Source organism: Gracilinanus agilis, chromosome 1 (assembly GCF_016433145.1).
Source record: "Gracilinanus agilis isolate LMUSP501 chromosome 1, AgileGrace, whole genome shotgun sequence".
NCBI classification, from domain to species: domain Eukaryota; kingdom Metazoa; phylum Chordata; class Mammalia; order Didelphimorphia; family Didelphidae; genus Gracilinanus; species Gracilinanus agilis.
The window spans coordinates 408,215,561-408,239,066 of NC_058130.1; the positions used below are offsets into that span (position 1 = coordinate 408,215,561).

The following is a 23,506-nucleotide window of genomic DNA, read 5'->3' on the forward strand; positions in this document are numbered from 1 at the left end:
TGATCTTTTAAAATTAAAAATAAAACATTTCTTCAAATTAGGCTTCAATTATACCTCTGTGTGAAATGGAAAAAGAAAAAAATCTGCAAAACATTCTGGTGTGAGTATGTTTTAATATCAATAAATCTGCTTAAAACCCCACCATGTACTTCAGGGGACTGAGCTGTGGGTGAGCTCATCTAGTAGTCTTTTCAAATTCAGATCAGCACTCCAGAAACAAGCATCAAAATGATTTTAGTCCCTTTGCAATGATTTAGAATGTGCTCAAAGATAGATCTTAAAAAAAACCCAAAAAACAAACCAAATATTAAAAGTTTATTTGTTAAATAAAAGTTTATTTTCTAAATGAATGTGGTGGTTTTCCTCTGTGTGTGTGTGTGTGGGTGAGAGGTAGGGGGAGGGAGAGAGAGAGAGAGAGAGAGAGAGAGAGAGAGAGAGAGAGAGAGAGAGAGAGAGAGAGAGAGAGAGATGATGAGTTTATCCTTTTGGAAATATATTCTTGAGTTCTGAGATGCCTTCTAGCTACATGCTTACCAGTAGGAGTTGAGGCCTTATTGATATTGAAAACCTGTTGATTTGGTCTGTCTTCTCTGTGGAACACAAGGCTCTCAGGCTAGGGTGGAGGTCAGATTTGACAAATCTAGTTGTGTATGACTATGTTTAAATAAAGTACAGAACCATAATTAAGAAGGAACCATTCTGAAAGTAGTGAATTCCTATAGTGAAATACTTTGAATTGTTCATATAAAAGTTTTCATTTTCAAGTGAAAATCTTATTACTTAAGAGCATAGAATCTTAAAGGTCTCATAGTTAAAAGGGATATAAAAGATCACCTAGACCATAAATCCTCTCAACAATATCTTATAGAAGTCATCCTGTTGGCTTGAACATCTCTAGTAGTAAGGAACATATCCTGTCTTATGAAGCAACCTATTCTAGCTTTAGACCGTCTAACTGTTAAGAAGATCTTCCTTAAATTATTCTAAAATATTTCTTTCTATAGTTTCTACCTATTCATCTTAGCTCCGATCCTAGATAGAATAAATCTAATCTGTCTTCTATGTATTAGCATTTCAAATATTTAAAGACAGGAAATATGATCTCCTTATTTTTCTTTTTTCCAGGGGAAATAGCCTTAGCACACTCAATTGATACTGGCTTTTGAATGACCTCATCTTCCTAGTCATGTTGCTCTGTACAAGCTCTAGTTTGTGGTATGTCCCTCCAAAAATGTGACGCCCAGAAAGGAACACAAAGCTATAGATGTACAGTAGAATTAGAATAACCCTTGCTTTGGAAACTACTACTTTCATCATTACAGCCCTAAGACATCAGAATTTTTGACTGCCACATTACATTGTTGACTCATACTGAGCCTGCAGATTCCCCAAACCCTTAGATCTTTTCCCACTGATTTTCTCTCATCATAAGCTTATGTAGTAGTGTTTTGTTTTGTTTTGCCTAAATACAGTATTTTTTATTTGTCCTTTTAAATTTCATTTTTTAAGAGTTGACCTATGGGTCCCATCTGTTGGGATCTTTTTGGATCCATCTATTATATTAGCTATCCCTTCTAGCTTGTTCAGAAAGATATAGTGAGGAATTAGGTAAAATATTTTGCTGAAACCCAGGTATCCTGTGTCCATGGTCTATCCCTGATCTACCAGTCTGGTAACACTAGCAAGAAAAGAAAGTGAGGTTATTTTGAGATGACTTATTCTTAATGAACCTATGCTTGCTCATAGTGATTACTGCTTCCAATGTTAAGTGCTCAAAGATTGTCTATTTAATTGTATGCATGATAAATTATTTCTGAGTTTGAGGTCAAACTCACTAGCCTGCATCTTGTGCAATTCATCATTCCTATCCAAATTAAGATATTTGCTCATTTTTGGACCTCTGGAACTTCTATTTTCCAAGATTCTTTAAATATAATTCAGAGAGCTTCAGCTCTTAAAAATTCCTTCAGCATGTGCTTTATCAGGATAGTGACAAATTCACTGAGAACAGTTACCAATTTTATCTGGAGTTTGAATTCCTTTGTAGGCCCTTTAGGTAGTGGGACAGCAAATATTTGTGTATATGCAATTTAAGAATACATCTTCATTCTTTTCAAATCCAACGTCTATTCCATGATTCTGCTTCAAGTAGGGCTCAGGAGATGTTTGTGCACTGACTGACAATCAATCAAGATCGTATTCCAAAATCTCACTATGACTGAGTCTATAGGATGCCAAACATCCAGATGGAAAGTGAAAAACGTAGTCAATCACCCAGATGTTTTGTCTATCCTTATCAAATGCCTGAATATTTTATTTGGCAACTCTCAGAAGAATTAATGCATTTTTTCAATTTCTATCCATTTTTGGGGCAATATGTAGAAAAAGAATAAAATAAAGTATAAAGAAGATTTGAAGAGGATGGGTCTTTTCAATGGTCAATATCAAAATATGGCCATTTTAGGGCAATGCATATAAATAGAATGGTCAGGTATGATTTGCCCAAGTTGAAAATTAAATTGGATTTAGTACTTAGAACCATAGGACTTTAGAGCTGGAAGGAACTTCTGACATCTCCTAGTCCAATTTATTTTAAAAATGAGAAAACTGAGATAAAGCAACTTTGTCCAGTATCCCAAGGTCAATTAGTAGTATTATCAGGAGTAGAATCTCCAGGTCTTCTAAGGTCAGTTTCCACATTTAACTCATCCAGTTTTGTTTTGTTTTGAAGCCTAGGTAAGTCCAATTGAAGCAATGAAAAATTATAACTTAAATTAAAAAAAATTCACAAAAGTACAGTTTATATCATGGCTCTGACATTTATTACCTGTGTGATCTTGGACAAGTCACTTAGTTTTCTCATCTGTAAAACAAGGAGGTTGGACCATCTGACACTTAAGGCCCCTTCCTGATCTAAATCTATGACTATATAATACAAAAAAATTTCCTTCATTTTCACTCTCAGACCCACAACTAATTAAAGGTTTTAGTGTTAGAATAGTCCTAAAGAGGTGTTCTCTCTTTAAAATTTTTTTTCTTTCTTTTTTTTTAAACCTTTATCTTCCACCTTAGAATGAATACTGTGTATTGGTTCTAGGACAGAGGAGTGTTAAGGGTTAGGCAATGGGGGTTAAGTGACTTGTCCAGATTCACACAGCTAGGAAGTAAGTACCTGAGGGCAGATTTGATGATAGGATCTCCCATTTCTAGGCTTGGTTCTTAATTTACTGAGTCACCCAGCTGTCCCCAACTTCCCCCCCCCCACCTTGTTTTTCAAAAACACAAACTCAAGGCCAGGCAAATTAAGGTCACATATAGCAGAATCTAATGTTGGAAGTGACCTCAGCAGCTGTCTGGATTCTGTTCATGCAGAGGTTGGACTAAATGACAACAAAGGTTCTTATATTTAAATTAAATTAAAATATGCCAAGATTCTCTGATTCTGAGTCCCTTTCTACATATGGGCCTAACACCTACACATCTAGTTGGAAATAACTAAAAAGTTGACTAATGGAAAACACAAAGAAGCAAATATAAGATCAAAAATAAAAGAAAGAAAAAAAAATAAAGTGGGTTTGGGTATGCTGTCCAACCAAAGTTCTTTATGAGCACTGGGAAAGTGCCCTCTTCAATTCCATTTGTTTTCATTAAAGGAGTAGTTATTACATGACTAAAAGATACTCAAAGCTGTTGGTCTTTAGTAAAGAGATCCTTGCAAATCAAATCCCTGGTTTACTGTTCTTCTAAAAGCAGAATTTGGGGCTTGTTGAGTAAAATAATGAAAAAGAAACATTTCATGAAGAACATTATCATTAGGCTCTGAGGGCTGAACAGCCCTTTATGCCATCTTTACTTTCCTATATGCTACTCTGGTTCTGCTATCTAGACATGAAAGGAAATTTAGCTCTAGCTGAATGTGTGGCATCTTTATAAAGAGTTTGGTTTTTGTACAGCCAAATGTATGCCATATATCTTCTGATCTCACCTTTCTCTATATGTATAAGATTTACCCTTCTTTCTAGACCTCCTGCAAGACCTACCTATTCCAAGAATCCTTTCTTGACTGCCTTAATCCCTAATGATTGCCTTGTTCTCTGAACTTCTGTAATGTGTTGCCTGCCTATAATTATTCTGGATTACTTCTATGTCCTGTCTCACCAATTAACCTGGAACGTTCTTGGAGTTGGGGACTATGATTTATCTCTCATATCCCCTGTACCTCTAGCAATCCTTTGCTTATAGCAGATGAAGCCAGTTTCCTCTACATTTGATACTTTGACAAAAAATTGTATCTAAACCCCAATACCATCCTACCACCATTACCCTTCCTCCCATCCCAGTTCTCCTGGAAGGGAAAAGTCTCTTGGAATGAACATAAATCCCAATCCACATATAGTAGACTCGTGACTGGTCATTACAACCCTGAATTTCAAGACTGACCAGGGGTTGGGTAGGAGGAGAAAAGGATGGGTTTGGGAAGGGAACTACATGGAAGTGTATACAGGTGCTTAGGGCCAAATGGAAGCTGCTTATATCTCACTATGTATCCTTCTGAAAGCAGATTGAAACAATATTCTTCACTGTATTTCCTCCATTAATTTTTCTATAGTATAAGCAATATGTATCTTGTTTCACAAAATGAGCAAGGAAATATGTGCAACTTATATCATATTACCTATTTCTTGGGGAGAGGGGAAGAGAAGGAGGGAAGATGGAAAAAATGAAACAGAAATATTTGGACATAGTTAATGTGAGAATTTGTTTCTATTGGATAAGCATATTTATAACAAATCACATGAGTTTTATTATTGTTATTTTACATATTATATCATATATAAAATAAATGGTAAATCATAAACCTTCATCAGCAAATCAAGTATGAATATGTTCCAATGTGTTATAACATGGGAATCGTTTGAATCAAGTAGTACTCATATAGCCATGATAGACATGTGCAGGAAAATATGGACATCTATTTAGAAAATGGAAGCTGGTCCTCCATGAATGGAAATTTAATAAATGTGAAGTGTACATAAAAGTTTTTTCATCTCTTGAATAAATCTTTCAGTGCTTCCTGCCTGACTGCAATTATTGATGTATTTCTACATCATGTCTCATGAACTAGACTGCATGGTTCTTGGGATCAGGGACTATGTTCTTCTTCACTTATATCCTCTGTATTTCCATCTATTTTTTTTTTTTTGTATTTGTCAGACATACACAAATATTGGCCTGTGTTGCTGGCTATCACTTTGAACAGTCTAAACTCTCTGGAAAAGTGTTTGCTCCCCATTTATAGTATACCTGTGGCTCTGATTTGCAAAGGTTATTTTCCAGATATGGCTACAAGACAATTCTCTAGGCAGGCAGCCGTCAGAGAAAGACTCCATGAACTAGCATTCTGACAGGATCTTTGGGGCAAAGATATCAAAAGACTACTCCCAATCAGGTGTGAAAGTACAAGAGCCATCAGTAAGCCATGAGAGGGGGCAGCTAGGAGGCTCAGTGGATTGAGGGCGAGGCCTAGAGATGGGAGGTTCTTGGTTCAAATCTTATCTTAGAAATTTCCTAGCTGTGTGACCCTGGGCAAGTCACTTGATCTCAATTATCTGGTCCTTACCACACTTCTGCCTTGGAATGAATACATGGTATTCATTTTAAGACAGAGGAATTCTAAGAAAGAAAGTCATGGGAAATGTCAAGTGAGACCTGGTCATTTACCTCACTACTATCTGTAAATAGCCATGAAATGTTTATGGTTAAAAGAATAGGAACTACCCTCAATAATGCTGACCTCAAAATTTCTCCTTGACCTTAGCCCCTGTGGAAGTTAGTCATTTAATAAATACAGGTATCCCTTTTTCATATCATGGAGGACTTGGTCTAGAAAATCTGGGGAAAATTTTTTGGTCCTCCCTTCATATCAGAGAAGAAGTCAGATTTTTTTTTCCTTTATGTAAAAGAATTAGTATATATCTTTGGCATTATGAGATAAAATGTGATATTACACAATAATATGTATATGTTTTATGTTGATATCTTAAAATACTATGACATTACACAATACCAGACATATATTTTATGCATTTCTGAGTTTTTAAACTTTCTTCTCTGTCATCCACTGTGTATCATCTGAGGCTTCCACAAAATTCCCTCTAAATTTCCATTTAGTTTCTTATGCCAACTCACAAAATATAGAAAACATGTTGGAAAAAGTCATGATGCAGAAGGGATACCTGGTACATATTTCTTGCACACCTATGATATGCCAAGAATTAAGTATTTTAATGAAATTGATTTCTGTGAATTTAGCATTGGGCCTTCCCACCTCCCAGCCCCTACTAGCTCTTTGCTGCTGACTGATGTGGCTTTCTAGTACAGTGGTCTGTAAAGCGCTATTGATTATGCACCCCTATCAGTGGAAAAAAAAGAGGGAGTGAGGTAGGAAGGGAATAGAGAGACAGAAAGAGTGAGATAGATTTTCCCAAAGGCAGTTACTGTGGTGGAAATTAGGTTATAATTGCCCTGAGGGATCTAAAATTCTCCTAGAGGACCTTTCAACAATTCGACAGCCTTAAGGCTGTTTTAGACAATCCTGACCTCAGGGATAGAAAAGCCTGGCATAGGCAACAGTAGGAGAGAGAAAAAAATAAAACTCAACCAGAAAGAGAGCAAAAAGATAGCAAAAAAATAATGTTCCCCTGGAGGAGTGACAGAATATGGAGGAGTAAGAAGACCAGAAATACTAGGCTTCATTTCACAGTTTCAGGACTGAAGTCTAGATATTACAAACTTAGTACATGTGGAGGGGGACACCAAATCCCTGCATTTAATGAAAATAAAGTTTTTCTCCCCCATCCAGAGTCATATCTGAAATCTATCCATGTACCATGGTTAAGAAACTTTGGTCCATTCTGAAAAAATAATGCATTTCTTAAAAAGTGAATTATTTTGAGAAGGAGGAGGAGTTGAGGTACTTCAGAAAAATCAGCCAACATAAGAGCCAAGTCTGATAGTATAAGCAATGTTCCACAGTCAGAATTTTCTACCTCTGTAAAGAGAAGTATTTTTTTCATCTCTTTTGGCCTAAGTTTGGTTATTATAATTATACTTGCTAGTAAATATAAGGTGCCCGGAATAAGGTTGGCTGTGAAGGAAAGATAATATGTTCAAAGACAAATCATCATATATTCTCAGTCTTATTGAATATAAGTCTCAAAAAGGACCTAATTTAGAGATTACCTTGTTCAATGCCCATTAATTCACAGATGAGAAAACTGAGGCCTCAAGTATTTAACTGATTTGGTCAAAGCCACTCATAAACACTTTTTGTTGGCTTCCCACAGACTTGACTGCAGACAATGTGGATACACCAAGTTTCTATAGGACTTACCTGCTTCAGACATTGCTGCGGTTGAAGCAAGGAGAGATAATACTGGCGTTGGGGGTATTGCAACACTTTCAACCAATGATGGCTTCCTCCTGGTCATCATGGTGGATGCTGGGCCCTCGTTTTTACTATTCATTGAAGTCTGGTCTGCTTTTAAATGGGGACTTGCAATTCCTAAAGAAAGATATCACCAGAACCTCTAGGTTAATTAGTAGGAATTAGGAATGAGTCAACTGTGGTCACAAATCTGGTATTTGGATTGTTTTTCTTTGTTACAAGGGATTGGTGAAGCTGGTGGGGTGAAGGGGCTTTTCCTAGAAGAAGAGTGATATAAAGACAAAATGCATCAATGAAACAAAGGAATGGAAAACTATTAAGGCTATCAATGTGTTGGAGGCTAGCATGCTGTCCTTGGAATCAGGAAGATATGGATTCAAGTCTTGACTTTGATATATATTAGATATGTGATCACATATATTTCACTGCGCCAGGGAACTCTCTAGGAAACCTGGAAGTTATGGGGAGTTTCCACACCAAGGAGTTTCTCATGCCATCTGGACATATGAATAAAGAAAAACTGATAGAGAAGCTGGAAATGACCTGAGGATCTCTTTTGGGTGTTGTAGTGTTTTAGAGGAAAATATTTTAGAGTGTTAAAAGTTTACATAAATTACTCATCAAATTTTCAAAAAGGATGTAACCTGATAATAGGGGATATGGAAGATACAGGAGACCAAAGTCCTTTTTCCAAAGAGCTTATAATCCATTCACGGGGATGAAATTATCTCAGTAAGATCACAGTATTCCCTGATAGCCAATGCATCTGATTTCTGCAGGAATTCTGGAGAAGGAAGAATCACTGTGGATTGAACTAATTAGGGAAGGCTTCACATAGAAGGCTGGAGTTAAACAAGCCCTTGAAACAGAAATAGGTTTCGGATCCATTGAAAAATATATGGAAGACATTCTTGGCATGGGTTTTAGAATGATCAAATGCATGAAGATGGAAAAAATATGCTTGTTTTTAAAAGGATGGTATAAGGTGACCAATAAAGGTACCTATTCCGGAGCAGTATGTCTTACACATAACAAATACATAATGAATACTTGTTGGATGGATTAGATTCTTTCTCCTATAGGGGGAGATCAGACTGTGGAGGTCCTTGACATCCATGCAGAGAAGGCTGACTATACCTCTTTAACTAATAATAATAATAGCCATAACAATGACAACATTAGCGTTTACATATCAGCTATTATCTATTTGGAACTGTGCTAAATGCTTTACAAATTATTTCTTTTGATCCTCACAACAACCTTAGGAGGTAGTTACTTCTATTATCCCCATTTTATAGTTGTGAAAGTAGAGGCAAACTGAGGTTAAGTAACTTGCCCAACATCACATATCTAGTCTTCAGGTCTTCCTGACCCTAGACTTAGCGTTCCAACCACTATAACTCTGAACTGTGCTTGGCATTGGCTATAAAATGCCAATAGAGCTGGGTTTGGGGAAAACTATTGTACACACAAGTAGAAACAATTTGGTGTGACTACCTGAATTCTTTAGTTTTCTACCATCCCTTTTAGAGCTGTATTGCATAAAGTCACTGATCTTTACTTCCTGTTGGTCCCTCTTTTTTCTTTTGAACCTGTTACCCAAACTCGCCCACTGTGTAAGCAAATATATACTGAATGCCTTCTAAGGGATATAAGTTCAAATAAGCATCTTCCATACGTGTTTAGGGGCCCTATTCAAACCCTTTAGGCCACCTGGCTTACCTGTTCCACTCTGCCAAATTGATTCAACCCACAGTTACTCCAGTCTGGCATCTAAAAAATTTACCTATCTACATCTGCCTAAAAGATGTCCCATAAGCAACATAGGCAGTCATATGCATAGGCATATGCAATCAATTATCAATGATATGACTGGGAAAGGTGATTTCCTAACTGGGGAAGGAAGAATGGTCAGGACTCTAGTTTTAGGGAGCACATTTGAGGATGTTAAGTTTATAGATGTTATGTGTAACTTTTAAAAATTACATTCTTAAATTTATTTTTTAAATTATGTATTACTTTTTGAAGAGGAGGGGAAAAGTTTCATTAAATCATTCAAAAAGGATAATAAGACAAAAGAAGAAGAAAGTCCTCAATGACAACAGTGAGAAAAAATATAGAAAACCCTGCAACCCTCAATGGATAATAAAGGCAACCCTCAATGGACAGTTAGATGTATTGATGGCTGATAACTCTGGTAATGAAGAGAATCTGGCTCTAATGATTAAGGTCCACTGCTTGAGCAATCTTTAGAACATTTTACTAACATTTGTTTTAAGTAGAATCAGGTATTTTTTCTCCCAGAATGTTAAGGTTATGTAGGAAAATTGCTATCATTTGACCCTCACTAATGACATTGTAGACACAGGCTCGACACAGAATTAAATTTGTCTTTGTTCTCATTATGATTTGTGAATCAAATTAAAAGTACGATCTATTCTAGAAGCAGAATATTTAGACCATGTTACAGAACAAATGGGTTTTGAAAGCTTTAGCAGTCACCAATTTCATGCACATGCCTTTGGGTCAAGTATACTTTATTTTTGTTTTTGGTCCAAAAACTTCCCCGTCTTTAAAAAGAAAAGATTAGACTAGGAGATTTCTAAGGTCCTTTGTGGCTCTAAACCCTATAATCTTTAGCTGCTCATGAAAGCAAGGCCTCTACCAGGCATACTCTGCAAAACCTATTAGTTTAAGTTACTGTATGTAGTTTTGTGAAAAATCTATAAATTGGGTCTTTCAATAATTTACACTGACTCTCTTACTCTGAATTAATCTAAGTTTTGTGGAACTGTATTATTGCTAGTGACCGTCCAAAGGTTCTGAAAGCAAACTGTAAAAGGAAGGCAAAAAGAGACCCTCGATTTCCACATTTTTTTGACCTTTCTTGTTTGACTTTTTACTTACATGCAGGGAATGGAATAGCTGCTTGAGCAGTAAAATACCTGTGTGAGGAGATCACATGTGGCTGCACACAGTACCTAATGTAAGACCATGTGTGTGGCACATAAATGGCTAAAGAGAAAAGCTCAGGAAGGGGGGCAGGGATACAGTGACATTAACTACTGAGACAACTGGAAAGGTCATATAAATTCTCAGTTTCCATTTCATTCCAGGCGGCTACTGAGAAGCAATTGGAGTGGAGGTATTTTGATGGAAGACAGGTTGTAAAAGATCCTGAGAAATGTGGAATAGTTCAAAGTCCAGCAGTAACATTCAGCTCTGCATTTTAAGAGGCAGAAGGGTTGGGCAATATTTTTGAGGAATATTTAGAAGCGCACCCCTCCCCCCATATTGTGTAATGTACTTTCTTTTCTGAATGGAAGTGAATATTTCTGCAATGGGAAATGCCCTAAAGTTGATCACTATCTTAGAAAAAAGCATTCTATTGATTACAATGCTTAGCACTCTGCCGGACAGCTTGGTTTCTAAAACTGAGGTGCTAGAAAAGAGAATGGTGGTTTTTGATCCAGGGCTAATAACTGTTTCAAATTCTGAGCAATGAATTAAACACACATCATTTCAAAAGGTGTTTAAATGAAGGATGTCATGCTAGATGTGGGTGGGGGCAGAATTAGATAAAACACAAGATATCGCTCTCTAGGAGTTTATAATCTAAAGGGCCATTGGAACGTGGGGTGAGCCAACAAAGGCAAATAACCCTCATACATGGGACATGGGGAGGACTGACAAAGGCAAATAACTCTCATACATGTCCCACAAAGACCAACATAGGCAAATAACTAATGCATGGAACAATGAGATAAGTGTACAGGTCAGTTGAGTTTCCTAGGAAAGTGCTCTGAAAAATCCAAGGAGGGAGGGGGCAATGCCATCAGGGAGGAAGGTCAGTCTGAGATGGTGGAGAAAGATGCACCTAGGTTGAAGACTGTTCCAGGAGCAAAGGCCAAATAAGGGCATAATAGGGCAAATGTAAATGTGTCATATGATAACAGGATATCTGGATAACCTAACCCAAGAAAAAAATCATGGTAGCTTATAATTTAGAGTCCTTATTGAAAGTCTTGCAAGGCTCACTTCAAGAGCCACCTCAAACAGAAAGCCTTTGCTTACTCCTCCCCCTGTTAATGATCTCTTTTATTTTTTTTAAATTTTATTTTTAACGTCTTGCAAAACACATTATCGTGTTGGTCATTGTCGTAAGAGCACACTCATATAAAACCAAAACCCCAACTCTTCTAAAACCCAAACCCCTGCTAATGTTTTCTTTATCCTCAAATTATCTCATATTTACTTATAGTATCTGTTTCTTTGTTTATATACCCCCCAGGAGAAGGTAAGCCTGCTGAGGGAAGGGTTCTGCTTGGGGACTGGATTCCGAGTTCCTCATGGAATGCATTGCTTGGCTAATGCTTGCTAAATTGAAATGAGCATATTTTGTGAAAAGTGGGGATATTAATGCTAATAATACTGTGGATCCAACATCTGCTCATAATTAAAGTAGGGGGTGGGTGGGGAAGAGGAAAGAAACCTCTATGAAAACAGGCTGCTCTAACCTGCCGACCTCTATTGATAATTTTTTTTAAGTCTCTGTGAAATTGTGCTCCAACATATCAAGGGACGGCCATTCATTTTTCAAAGGTAATCTCTCACAAACCACTTATCCCCTCAAATCTCTACCTGCACACAGTGTTTGCATTAGGGACCGTGATTTATGGATTCCTACTCTCGTGCTAGGGAGGCCTCCTTCCTGTTGCCGTGGTTACTTGGATCTCAGTTCAAGGTTAAACTACTCCCAAATCAAAATCAGTGGCAGGCACAGCTTCTAACGGCGGGGTTATTGACTACCCCAGGATGCGTAAAGGTCAAAGACCAAAACACTGTTTACTGCCTTGAGGGTGAGTCAATATCTTCAATATTTTTGTTCTGTTTCTTCCCAAGTTTTAGTTGCTGCTCAATTGCCTTCTCTCCAAGTTTACTGAGGTCATACAGATCACAGAGGAGAATCCACCTCCAAGGGTAAGTGACTTGCCCAAGGTATTGCTAACCAGCCATGTGACTGGGGACATACTGGCATCACCTTCTTTTCAGATGGCCTCTGGAACTTCATGTCTAGAATCTAATTTTAGATTCACGACTCTGTTAGGTAGTTAAGTTTTAAGTAGGACCAGTAATATATCCCCAGATGATAGGGAAATATAGAATATATTAGGGAACTTTGGTTCAAAGCATAGGTGACTTGTTTAAGATCATACACCTCATGAATCAGCATGAACAAAGGTGATGCCTGCGAGGTGTTTTCGGGAGTCAGTAGCCCATTTTGGATGAAGGAGAGGGTTTATGTGGTATACTGGTGGGGATAAAGACTAGAAAAAGACCTCTGTGGAGGGCCAGAGGAGAGATGTGAACTTTATTCTATATGGGAGGGAAAGACATGAATAGTTTTGGAGTAAGATGTTGATGTGACCATTTAATTTTTCTTTTTGGTTATTTTTGATTTAAGGTTTTTTTCATGCATTTTGTTTTTATATTACTACATTTAGAGATTACTCTTACTTTGTAAGAAGTTTCTTGTAGCAGTTAAGTAAAACTAATAATACAGTGACTTCATCTGAAACTGCATGAAACATTTTATATCTATAGCACTCCCCCTCGCTAACAACAACAACAAAAATCACAGAAATCTATTTTCTCTCCCTTCCATCCCCAACTCAATTGGAAAAGAAAAAGAAAAAACAATTTTCTTGTAACAAATATGCATAGTCAAGAAAAATAAATTTGCTCAGTGGCTGTATACAAAATGTGTATGTCTCATTCTCCACCCTAATCCATCACCCCTCTATAATGAATAGTATATTTCATCATTGCTTTTCTGGAATCATGAATCATCACTGCATTGATCTGAGTACTTACAGCTTTCAAAGGTGTTTGTTTTTACAATGTTGCTATTCTATTTCTTAACCATTTTAGATAACATGGAGTTAAATCCAAGTCTTAAGAGTCTAACATGACTTTTAAGTACAGTGGGAAGCCACAGGATCATGTAGTCGGTGAATTAGCCAAAAAACCTTTATTAAACACTAATGTTGCCGTCTCTGCCTTCAAGGAGCTCACATTCTAATGGGGAAGCCAACATGTAAATACGTATGTACAAATTATATATAGCATAGCTGGAAGGCAGAAGCAGCAGGGCAGACTGAGAAAGATCTCTTGTAGAAGATGGAATTTGAGCCAAGCCTTGAGGGGGGTTGGGGAGGTGAAGAGGCAGAGGTGAGAAGGGAGCTTGTTCCAGGCACGGGGCACAGTCAGTGCAAATGTATCCAACTGAGAGATATAGTGTCAAGTGTAAAGAATAGTGCAGCTAGATCACAGAGTTTTTGAAGTTGGGTAAAAGGTAAGACTGAAAATGTAGGAAGAGATCAGGTTGGGAAGGACTTTAAATGCAGAAAGATTTTATATATGATACTAATGGTAAGAAATGGACCGTTAGTTTGTGCAGAGGATAGCACCCTGGGCTTAGAGTCAGAAAAACTCATCTTCCTGAGTTCAAAGCCACAGATGTTTCTATTTATCTCCAAGTGGCACATCATAGTCCCTACAGGGCAACTTGTAAGTGGACAGGGGTGCTTTGAGATTAGCAGAAATACTATCAAAAGAATACTGGCTCTGGACCAGGTTCAAATTCTACCTCTTATAAATACTAGATGTATGACAAATCACTTGACCCTGTCTGCCTCAGTTTCCTCCTCTCTAAAATAAACTGGAGAAGGAAATGGCAAACCACTCCAATAGTTTTGCCAAGAAAACCTCAAATGGGATCAGGAAGGGTCAGACTTGACTGAAACAACTGAATAACAAAAAGGTGAGAAGGAGTCATTGTGGATCATTGAATGGAGAGATGAGGGATGACATGGTCATACTTGCTCTATAGGAAAATCACTGTTGTAGATGAGTGGAAGATGGATTGCAGTGGGAGAGCCTTAAGGCAGGGCAATCAGAATATTACTGTGATAATCCAGCTGAAAAGTGATGCTGGCTAAGATAGTGGAGATAAGGGGATATTTACAAACACACACACAATACTTATATGCAGGTTGTATATATACACATATGCATTTATATACATTATACACATATCTGCATATGTATTTACATATGTTTATGATGTTTAAAAGGTGGATCCAACATAACTGGACAGCACACTGGTTATGTGGGATGAGTAGGAACAAGAAGTCAAGGATGAGTGACTGAGGCTCTGAGTCTGGGTGACTGCAAGCAGTGTAATAAGGCAGTTGGGAAGAAGACAGGTTTTGGGTTAAAGACGATGAGTTCAGTTTTGTACATGTTGAGTTTGAGGTGTCCAAAAGGTAATTGGTAACAATGGAGTTGGAATTCTGGAGAGAGATTGGGTTGAATACATAGACCTGGAAATCATTGTATCTAGAATTGGAAGGACCTTTAATGCACATCTATTTCAATTCTCTCATTTTATAAATGAAGAAATGAGACTTAGGAAGGTTAAGGGATGTTCCCAAAGTCATACAAGTGGTATTTATAAGAGGCAGAATTTGAACCCATTCCAGAGTCAGTGTTCTTTTGATAGTATCAGTTTTCACTAATCTGAAAGCACCTTACAAATTGCCCTTTAGGAATTGTGACATGACATTTGGAGATTAATTGAAAAGTTTAAGTAATTGGGAAAACAACAATAACAAAACCAACAAATCAGGCATTGAAAAAGGGATTGAGATGCCACCAGTGTCATCTATAGTCGTAGGGTGCCTGTTCTTTTTTCAAGGAAGAAGATGTGTAGAAGGACGCGCCACAATTTCTTAGACAAAGTCCTCTGATGAAAGACAGCATACATTCTCTAAAAACTATAACTCATACATTAATATCAAAAGAGGGACCCACTCTATGGTGAAACATATTATTCAGTCACCAATCCATTCCCTTTCTTAATTATTAAACCTTAACTTGATCCAGAACCAGTGGACTCTGGCTAGGGAGTTCATTCTCACTGTTAATTATTTTGAATAAGTAGACTGGCAGTGATTCCTTTTTAAAAACAAAAGTCTTTTCTTTTATGAACAACATTCCTTTTCCTTTATTAACAAAATGTTTCCTAGTTAGGCACATGTGAACATGGGATTTATACATGTCTAGTTTTATGGAGCACTCCTCTGAATTTCTACTCTGTTTCCTTGGATAGCAAGTCTAAAATGGTGGCAGTTGGAGAATAGTCTCACTTTGAGAATTAGTTCTGTCACTGAGTAGGCCCATAGGTAGCAATTTTAATAACTTATCAGGCAACCCTGTGCTGATATGCAGAAATATCTCTGGGTGAAACAAGGGTACCATGGGATTTCCTACCAGGATATTGTGAGGAGAGTTCAGAGATTTGCAAAGGGCCAAGCATTATACATCTGCACTCTAAAAAAGCTATGGTTCAACTGTAGAAATCATAGGTGAGGACTCTGCCCATGATAAGTTTTCAGGTGCAACTGTCATGCCATTAGGGCTTAGGTGATAAGAAGTAAATTGTTAAGCTCCTTGTAGACAGTGGCTGCTTCATTTTTGTCTTTTTATCCCTAGATTAGGCACTTTTATTGTTTAGTTATTCAGTTGTGTACTACTCTTTCTGATCCCGTGGATCATAGCATGCCAATATTGTCCATGGAGTTTTCTTGGCAAAGGTAGTAGAAGTGGCTTTCCATTGCCTTCTCCAGTGGATTAAAACAAATAGGTTAAATGACTTGCCCAGGGTCACTATCTAGTGAGTCTGAGACTGGATTTGAATTCAGGTCCTCCTAACTCCAGGTCCACTGTTCTATCCACTGAGTTCCCTACCTGCCTAAGTACTTAACACTTAGTAGGTACTTAATAATGAAATACCAGGCCAATGTGTAGGTTTTATGCTCCTGGGGCTAAATTTTAGTATACTAGAGTACTGGTTCTTGCTCTGCAGCTGCATATTTATAATTCTATTGCCACTGATTTGCTTAGAATCCAGCGCATCTAATGAGTCAAATGCTGCATACCTGAGAGCTCTGGCTGTCCGCTATAAAAAGATTCTTTCTTTATATTGTCTCCCAATGCACAGAGCTCGATACAGGCTAATGCAAGAGTCTCACACAATCTTTTCCATCTATATCCTGTGTGTGTTTAGTCACACGTTGCATCTGCATGGTAATGTAGATCTCCCTGCTAACTGGGTCACATTATTTGCATTTTGATTACTGCTTATTTAGAGGAAGCATTGGGGTAGGGTGGGAGGGGGCTGATCTTACCAGCTTGTACATGTGTGTGTGTGTTTGTGCACACATATACACATATAAATAGATAAATGTGTATTTACTGATTTGAGAGAATCAGACAAAACTTGCTCTTCTCTTGTGGACAAACTGGCAGAAACCTGTTCGTATCGGGATGTTAGGACTATATCATGATAAATGAGGTTATGGACACTAATTATTCTTCTTAATGCAATACCAGCCACTATCTGGCTGGAGACATTAATTTAGCATATATTATGCTTGTTAAATGGTCGTCTCTTTAATGTATAGAAAAGTTCCATTGTTTTAACACTGTCATCAGGGGCTCTTTCTTTACCCACTTTAATTCATCTAAATAGGAATAACTCTCTCTCTCTCTCTCTCTCTCTCTCTCTCTCTCTCTCTCTCTCTCTCTCTCTCTCTCCCTCCCTCCCTTCCTCTCTTTCTCTCCTTCTCTCTCTGTCTCTGCCTCTCTTCCCTTCCCCCTCCTTCCCTCTCTGCACATACAGACACATGCAGAGTCTGTGTACCAAGAAGGCCCAAGCCACAGAGTAAAAAGTGGGGGAAAAATCACAGAAACCTAGAGCCATCATTAGATAGATCTCCCAATCTTTATCTCTAGTAGTTCAGTCAGAAGAGCTAATACCATGATGATAGCTTTGAAATCTCTTAGGAATTGGATGAAGGGAAGCGATAGTGATGAACTCCCAGCTAATAAACACAGAGTGCTTATTTCGGCAGAATGATCAATTTCTAGATGTCCTGAGGCTTGTCTGATACAGTTGATTTACTCATCCTCGGTTACCTCACTAATAAAGCCAAAGTCCACCATCAGATTACAGAGGAGCCTCGCATTTCTTAAAGGGGCAGCAGGAGCTGGAGCGGAGGTGTCCCTGGGCCACAGGACCACTTGCCTGGCCCACAGCTGTACTCCCTCTACTAAAAGCTTACAGTTGATCATCTTGAGGCTAGTACGGTAATGCAATTAATTTATCTTGTTAGTGGAAATTTAATGCGATGATCTAAAAGAACTCTTACATATTGTGATAAACTTTAGTGCCTCCGGGTGGTTCCTCATGCATTGGGCTCATTTCACATCTCATCCATTATGTAAATGAGATGTGGAAATAGTTTGAGTTTCTCCAATGTCTCTCTACACTGATGGATTGTAAGAGTCAGTCCTACTGAAACTAATGAGGTTAAGTGTATCTCACTATTTCTTTCCACTTGGTTGGTTCTGTAAGCTTGTGTTCGAGAAATGTGAGGCAGTATACACACACATACATGCGTTTAGTCATGCACATACACATGCATGGGTATATGTGTATACATACACATATATGTGCATATGTATTTGACAGTTTCCTAAGATAATTTCATGATTAACAGAATGGCCTGGGATATACCATGGACTGGATGGGAGCTGCATTAGTTCTCACTAAACAGGCACAATATCATGTAAGAATGAACCTCAAAGCTAATAGTCAATAAAGTGATTGAAAGGCATCTAGCATATAGAATGTGGCTAAAAGAGGCTTATTTTCCAATCTGATTAAAAAAAAAGGAAATTTCTCCTTGGCTAAAAAGTGTGAAAGAAGATTAAAGCAAAATGGAGGAATGGTGGTTTCTAGACATTCTAGAGAGATGAGAAAGGAAGGGGAAAAGGAATAGAGGTAAATCCCTTAACTTCTCAGAGGTTTAGTTTCCGTATGTGGAAAATGGGGTCCATATTACTTGCAGTATCTACTTTAATGGCTGTTGGAAAGAAAGTCCTTTGCAAACTTTGGAACATTTTTATTTGAGTCATTGTTACTATGAGGACAAAAAAAGGAAATTTATGCATTGCAGAACCTTGGAAATTCGGAAGACAATTTTTAAACTCCAGTTGAAGATTCATAGGAAGCCAACAGGATGACTGGGGTTATAGCCTCATAGAAGGAGTAAATAATTGTGCTACAGACTTCCATGCCCCACTAATTTCATTTGGAAAGCCAAGAAAAAGAAGCTAAAAATAACCAAGGCAGGATGCTATTAAAATATAAATAAGCATTTTTCAAGAAGTAGCCTTAAAGCATGATGGACTTTGGTGCCAGATAGGTGACAGGAAAAAGAAAGTTAAAAATAAAATTTTAAAACCTCTCTGGTGGTTTCAGTCCAATTGAAGAAGTCAGGCTTTGAGTAGAGAAAAGGGCTTTCAGAGCAAGGAATAATAACACATTTTCTCTCAGAAGTTAGTAGTAAAAAGGGTCAAAATCAAGATAACAAAAAAAATGAGTTAGAAGAGACTTCAGTGACCAACTCCTATGTGAAAAGGAATTCCTTCTATTAGCATATCTAAAAAGTAGCCATCTAGCCTCTGCCTGATACCCTTCGATGAGGGTGCACTCACAACCTCATAAGGCTCCCATTCCACTTTTGGACAGCTTTCAAATTAGGAAAATTTTCTTGGCATAAAGTCTAAATTTGTCTCGTGGCAACTTCTACCTTCTTGATCCTGGTTCTTCCCCTTTGGACACAAACTGAACAAATCTAATTCCCCTTTCCATAAGAGAGCCCTTCAAATACTTGAAGACAACTATTGAATTCCTTCCAGGTCTTATATAGGCTAAATCTCCCAAGTTCCTTTAAACTGTGCTCATATGACATGGTCAAGACCTTTTATCACTTGAATGGTCATCCTTTGGATGCTCTCCAAGTTAATAATGCTTTTTAAAAACTTCTGTGGGGTAGCTAGGTGACACAGTGGATAGAATGCCATGTCTAGAGTCAGGGAGACCTTAATTCACATCCAGCCTCAGATACTTAATAGCTATGTGACCCATGGCAAGTCACTCAACCCTGTTTGCCTCAGTTTCCTCATCTGTCAACTGAGCTAGAGAAAGCAATGACAAATAGTTCTAGTATCTTTGGCAAGAAAATCTCCAATGAATGCAATGGGGTCACAGAGTTAGACACAACTGAAAAACAACTAAACAACAAGTGATAGTTGAATACAAGACTGCAGATGTGGCCTGACCAAGACAGAGTTCTCAGAGATTATCACCTCCTTTTCCCTGGGTACCATTTTTTTTTTCAGGTAGCCTAGGCTATCCCATCATAGTATTATTCATGATGAGCTCAGAATTCCATCACCAGGGATCTTGACTTTTGTCTTGCCACTGGACTTGGATGACTGGAAGAAAAAAAATGATGCTAACTAATTGGTGCAACTCTGCCTCACTTATATCCAATTTATATGGGAGTTGAAATCACTTTATGATGTCATTGATCCTCTTCGAAAACAAAGGCTGAACAATAAGAGTTCTCTGAAGATCAAGGTTTTTTCCAGGCAAACTGCTCTCTAAATTTGTCTTCCTATCCTATCCTATCCTATCCTATCCTATCCTATCCTATCCTGTCCTGTCCTGTCCTACCCTGTCCTGTCCTGTCCTTCCTGTCCTGTCCTGTCCTATCCTATCCTATCCTATCCTATCCTATCCTATCCTATCCTATCCTATCCTATCCTATCCTATCCTATCCTATCCTATCCTATCCTATCCTATCCTATCCTATCCTATCCTATCCTATCCTATCCTATCCTATCCTATCCTATCCTATCCTATCCTATCCTATCCTATCCTATCCTATCCTATCCTATCCTATCCTATCCTATCCTATCCTATCCTATCCTATCCTATCCTATCCTATCCTATCCTATCCTATCCTATCCTATCCTATCCTATCCTATCCTATCCTATCCTATCCTATCCTATTCTATCCTATCCTATCCTATCCTATCCTAATGAAGTTGATTTTTCCTAGTCAAATGCAAGACTTTACATTTATCCTTACTGAATTTCACTTTATTATAGTTTAGTCTGTCAAAACCTTTCTGAATCTTGGTCATCCAGGGTTTTAGGTATCTTACCCCTCTTAACTTTCTGTCATCTGCAAAATTTGATGAGCAAGCCATTGATGCCTTTAAGTTGCTGATCTAAATGTTAAACCACCCATGATTAAGCATAGATCCCTGGGGAACTCCCAGAGGGACCTCCTGCCAAGTTGACACTGACCCATTAATGCCTACTCTTTTAGTTCAGTCATTTAATCAGTTTCAAAACCCATCTAACTACATTATCATCTAGCTTACATCTTTCCATTTTCTCCACAAGAATAGTATGAGATACTTTATTAAAAGCCTTGCTAAAATGTAGGCCAACTCTATCTACCATGTTTCTCTGATCTACTGTTTTAACCTTGTCAATAAAGGACAAAAGGCTAAGGGGGATGACTTGTTTTTGATGGTATGTGCTGACTCATCATAATCACCACATCTCTCCCCTCTCTAGATGTTCATCAATCATTTTTTAATGATCAATTCTAGAATTTTGCCAGCAATCAAAGTCAAGTTCACTGGCTTCAAGTTTGCAGACTCTAATTTCTTCCTTTTTTTTTTTTTTTCTTTCTCCTAGTCAGGGCATTTACTCTTTTTTTTCAATTGCCACTGAGAGCAATACAAAAATCACATCTACCAGTTCTCTCAGGACCTGAGGATGTAATTTATCTTAGTCAAGTAAGTAGAATTCAGAGGCAGCTAGGTGGTGCAGTGGCTAGAATGCTGGGCCAGATGTCAGGAAGACCTGAATTCAAATGTGGCCTCAAACACTATCTTTGGGACCTCTGGATAAGTCTTTCTGCCCCTATTTCTTCATCTGTAAAATGGGGATAATAATAATAGCATCTACATCCTAGAGTAGCTGAACAAGTCAAATGAGAGGATATTTGTAAATGCTTAGCACAGAGCCTGTAAGAGAGTAGGCACTTAATAAATGCTTGCCTAATTCCTTTTTTGCATTCATCAATTTCCCAAGCAAACCTAGATCTTTTACTATGTCCTTACTTGCTTATCTTGCTTATCAACTTCCTGTTAAATATTTCTGTTTTGTCAATTCTAGTCCAAAGATAATTCTCTGTGGGCGAAAATAAAAGAAAAATAAGAACCAAGCAGTTTACCCTTTTTTTGTCATCTATCTTCATTCCATTTATTCCATGCAAAGGTCCTATCCCTTCTGTAATCCTCCTCATTCCTAGAATATTGTTTTTAAAAGAGGAGCCTTTTGCCCTCCTTAGGTTCACTCTTCAGTCTTAGCTTAGCATTTCTGATGCTATTTTACAAAGTGCTGTGTAGCACTGATATTTGTCCTCTTCTATATAATTTAAATTGGAGCAATTTTAACTCATTTTCATTCTAGAAACTATATTAGGAAAAGTATGTTCTTTAGCGCTTGATATGGACAGATTGGCACTAACTGTTTTGGAAACCAGAACTTAAACTTTTTAATATATTAAAATAAAAATGACATGGTGATGCATTGGTATGCTTCTTTCCTTTTATAAGTGATATCCTAGACATTTATCTGCTTTAACATTTATTTTTAAATGGTTTTTACATACATTAAAATTTAGTTGTTCTGTTTTGAACTTTAAAGTTTAATTTCAAGATCACATATTTCCTATATGCTTTGTAATTTTGGCAGCAAGCTTTACTGAAAAAACACCAAAATTCTGGCCTGAAACAATTATTAAAGATATTATAATAATTAATGCTTAATAAGTCAATGTAGACTTCTATGTTTGATGGGAAAATCTGATGTATTGAAATGAACTGTTACAAGAAAGTAAAGGATTATTGAATCTATAAAATGGTAGAAGGTAAATTTATGGTATACCTCCTTGAACTCAAAACACAGGCATTTCCTTGATCTTTGGTCTGTTAATTATAGACTCTATTATTAGTCTTTTACTAGTCTTTCCTCTGTCCCCTCTTAAAACATGAAATAGTTAGGAAGTAGGAGATTTAATGTGCCAGGAATCTTAAGACAGGAAGTGAGAAGAGAAATGAATATCTAGGTAATTGGCATGAAATCAAGATATTGACATTGTTTTCAAATCCCGTCTCAGAGTGAATCAAGCAGAACGGAAGGTTTGCAGTCCAGTGTAACAAAGTAAGTTGCCTTTTTCTCTCTCTTGTCCTCAGCCAGTCACCTGTCCAGCGATAAGGAGACACCTAGTCAATGAGAGCAGGGCACCTGACTGCCCATCTTTACTGCTCAGAAGACAAGTAATGAGTGTGCTGTTCTTGGAGGTCCTGGGGACTGATACAATTGATACAGCCATGAAAAGTGAGTGAGTGTGTATGCGTGTGTGTATGGGTGTGTGTGTGTGTGTGTGTGTGTGTGTGTGTGTGTGTGTGTGTGTGCGCGCGTGCGTGCATTGATCTGATATCTGAGGTGGAATGCCAACAGCTTTAACATGTAATAATGAGCACTGAGGCTGACGGCTGAACATGCACTTTCTAAAATAGTTGGGCTTATTATGTCATGAACAAGTCATCATTATTATGTCATAAACCAATAATAATTGAGCATGTGTAGTGTACTCTGTTATATAAAGATGCATCCAGTATGGTCACTGTCCTCAAGATGCTTAGAATTACATGAAAAATTAAATCCTATTTTAAATACATCAGAGGAAGTACTAAAGTACCATTTCTTTTTTGGACTAAGTGTAGCATGTATTATACCAATGCATCGCCATGTCATTTTAGTTTTAATATATTGAAAAGTTTAAGTACTAGTTTCTAAACTAAGTACTAAAAGGGAGTCTATAGTGGATTTTTCTATAAAATGAACACATTCTTTTGCAGAGTGATTAATTACTGACCTATATTCTGCCATTGTCACCCCCAACTAATAATGACAGGCTAACTTGGAAAGAGTCTTAGAAGTTATCACAGGTCTACACAGAACCTAGGACATCTGTGCTGGCACAGCTGCCCAGGCTC

At 37.6% G+C, this 23,506-nt stretch overlaps 1 protein-coding gene across 1 annotated transcript in view; it reads right to left on the minus strand.

Moving 5' to 3' along the window:
* SETBP1 (SET binding protein 1) overlaps window positions 1-23,506 on the minus strand; it is a 463,228-nt gene that overhangs the window by 23,258 nt on the left and 416,464 nt on the right. The window contains 1 exon segment of the mRNA XM_044664936.1: window positions 7,394-7,564. Within this exon segment, the coding sequence (XP_044520871.1) occupies window positions 7,394-7,564 (171 nt within the window).